Source organism: Colobus angolensis, unplaced genomic scaffold (assembly GCF_000951035.1).
Source record: "Colobus angolensis palliatus isolate OR3802 unplaced genomic scaffold, Cang.pa_1.0 Scaffold30, whole genome shotgun sequence".
Taxonomy (NCBI): domain Eukaryota; kingdom Metazoa; phylum Chordata; class Mammalia; order Primates; family Cercopithecidae; genus Colobus; species Colobus angolensis.
The window spans coordinates 6,400,668-6,403,872 of NW_012116266.1; the positions used below are offsets into that span (position 1 = coordinate 6,400,668).

A 3,205-nucleotide genomic window follows, 5' to 3' on the forward strand; every position below is an offset into this window, starting at 1 on the left:
CAATGGTGTGATCTTAGCTCACTGCAACCTCCGCCTCCCAGGTTCAAACAATTCTCCTGCCTCAACCTCCTGAGTAGCTGGGATTACAGGTATGCGCCACCATGCCTGGCTAATTTTGTATTTTTAGTAGAGACGGGGTTTCTTCATGTTGGTCAGACTGGTCTTGAACTACCGACCTCAGGTGATCCACCTGCTTCAGCCTCCCAAAGTGCTGGGATTACAGGCATAAGCCACTGAGCCTGGCCCATATTTTCTTTAGTAACTCCCTTTTCATCACTTTCTTATTTACTATACTTTTCTTCATAGCACTTACTGCTACTTGCAATTATATTATACATTCCTGTAGCTGTTTGGGGACTCTTCAACTCAAATACAAGCCCCAGGAGACATACCTGTATTGTTCACCTATGTTCCCAGTGCCTAGAATAGGCCTTGACAAAAAATTGTAATTTAGTAAATAAGGGTTAAATAAATGAATGAATGTCTTAATGAGTGAATGAAGTCACTGTTCCAGGTCTAGTATCACAGTAGAAACAACAGTCCATAATCTAAAAGCAAACTTACCTCCAACAGTTTCAGATTATCTAGGTCAAGAGAGGGTTCAGATGCTGCTGCCTCCATCATGTTCATACTATGAAGACCTTGTTTATGGTCTCCTATAGGAACAGGAAACAGGTTACTAATATATGGTTTTCTGAAAATGAATATCTTTTTACACTTTTTATAATATTACACTTAGAAAGAAGAGCTGCAGAAAGATTAGCAGCAAGATTTATGCCTAATGTCAAGAGGAGTAAAGCGATTTACTAAACTAGGTAATACCTATAAATGAAGATGAATGCAGAATAGCATGAAAGCCAAATTCTGGGAGACACTTTCATAATGACTTACTTTAAAAGTTTAAAACCCTAAGCAATATTTTTATAAAAACTTTAAAGAAGATTGTATAGAAGTTATTCAAATGAATGAATGAATGCTGACTTCCTAAACAGTCCATCAAACCTAAAGTTTATTAGAACCAACTTGACATTTGATGACACTGAAGAATTACTGTTATTTTTTCAGATGTGAAAATGGTGTTATGGATATGTATTCTTAAAGCTCCTGTATTATAGAGATAATATTTAAAGAGATATAATATCTAATTAAATATTTATAGATATATTGTATCCGTGATTTGCTTCAAAATAATCCAGTGGCATGGAAAGGGATAGTGACTGATAATTTAAATGATGAAACAATACTGTCCATATGTGATAACTACTGAGGCTGGCTGTACTTTGCGTAACTTTGAGACTATTGTTTTTTAACATAGGGCATTTAAAAGGAGCAAATAAACTGCTTAAATTGCATGTTTAATAAATGATAGGACAAAAAATGGTAATTTTTACCTGTCAACATTCTGTATCCAAAGCATAAGGCAACTATCAAAACAGTTAATACAGAGACTGATGCCAAAGCAATGATTATTGTCTCATCTCGGTTAAATGAATGAGGTGGACCTAAAAGAAAACAAATTTTGAAACGTCATCATTTTTTGAAAAAGTATTTTGTTAAATACTGACAGACTGCCCTTTAGAAAGGCTGTATCAATGTATAATCAAATCAGTAATGTTTTTGCATCAAAGGAAATGAAAGAAAAATTAGCAAATTTGTGATAATTACAAATTATGTTTTTTAATCATACAGACTATTCCATATAGATTTGGAACACTGAAACACCAAGTAGGTGTGCTCCTAATTATTGAAATATCAACTATACCATGAAACAGCATAGACAGGATAGTATACCATTAAGAGTCTTAGAATCTAATAGTTTTAGAATCACACTTGGTTTTAAATCCTCAATTTCCTCATTTATAAAAATAGTACTCTGTATTTCCCAAGTTAGCTGTAAGATTTAGATGGCAGTCTAAGTACTTAATATGATGTCAAGAATATATTATCTGGCTGGGCACGGTGGCTCATGCCTGTAATCCCAACACTTTGGGAGGCTGCTGCAGGAGGATCACTTGAGGCCAGGAGGTCAAGGCCAGCCTGGACAACATAGCAAAATGCCAGGCATTAAAACAAATTTTAAAAAAAAAGTAGTCAGGCATGGTGGCATGCACCTATGGTCCCAGCTACTCAGGGGGCTATGGTAGGAGAGGATTGCTTGGGCCCAGGAATTTGAGGCTGCAGTGAATGATTGTACCACTGCACTCCAGCTTGGGTGACGTAGTGAGACTGTTTCTTAAAAAAAAATTAAAGTTTTTTAAAAAAAGCATATATTATTTATGCAATAAATGGTAGTTATGTTTATCAATATTGATATTATTATTAATGAAAATAGCATGGCTTTGCAGGTAGTTGAATCTGAATTGGACTTGAAGCTCAGTTCTTCCACTTAATATATGACCTTCGGGAAGTTTCTTCACCTATCTGAGCCCAAGTTTACTCACTTGCAGAATGGAATGGGAATACACATAGGTAAATCACAGGGCTATCATGAACATGTAAACATTTTATGTGTTAAGTTCCATTCTGTGGGTCAGATCATGTCTAGAGCAAATACCCTTTAGGATGGATGGCCACCAACTAGAGCATATCCAAAAGACAGCAAGTGCAACTGTGAAGGTATGAGACCTCTGAACTGTGATGGGTAGAAAGAACTGAAAACATCTGATGAGGAAAAAAAGAAAACTTGGGAGGATGTGATAGCTGTCTTCACATCAAAAAATGGACTTGATTTGGACCAAGAAAGAATAACCAGTTCCAATCAGTGTATCTTCAAGGATAACAGCCTTTAGTTCAGCATACAGAAAAACATGGCTTATAAATAGACCTGTCTAAAATAGAATGAGTTCCCTTTGAAAGAGCTGTTCATTGTTTTACTAGACATAATTATGCAATGTTTGGTAATACTGTTCAGAGGCTGTGCTTGATGACTGCCAGCATCTTTATTCATTCTTTATATTCAATCAAAATCAAGCATGTTATACTCAAATTAGAAGCTTCTATGGCAAAGTAGGATGCCTCTATGGTGAAGAGTTCCTCTAATGGGCATTCCTGTTTTAATGAATTTATTTGTCTCAATCAAATTAAGCAGAAGTTGCTTATTAAAACGTCAAAACTATATTTCTATAGAAGGATCTGTTGAAACAACACTGAAATATTCTTAATTTGCAGGCCATTTATTAGATTTTCTTTCTTTTTTTTTTTTTTT

The 3,205-nt window shown here is 35.3% G+C and overlaps 1 protein-coding gene across 1 annotated transcript in view; it reads right to left on the reverse strand.

Annotated features, from left to right (window-relative positions):
* BMPR2 (bone morphogenetic protein receptor, type II (serine/threonine kinase)) overlaps window positions 1-3,205 on the reverse strand; it is a 226,463-nt gene that overhangs the window by 52,273 nt on the left and 170,985 nt on the right. Inside the window, exons 4-5 of the mRNA XM_011949924.1 lie at window positions 1,392-1,502; window positions 565-656 (exon numbers count right to left, since the gene is read on the reverse strand). Coding sequence (XP_011805314.1) covers window positions 565-656; window positions 1,392-1,502 — 203 coding nt within the window. The remainder of the gene's footprint in view (window positions 1-564; window positions 657-1,391; window positions 1,503-3,205) is intronic.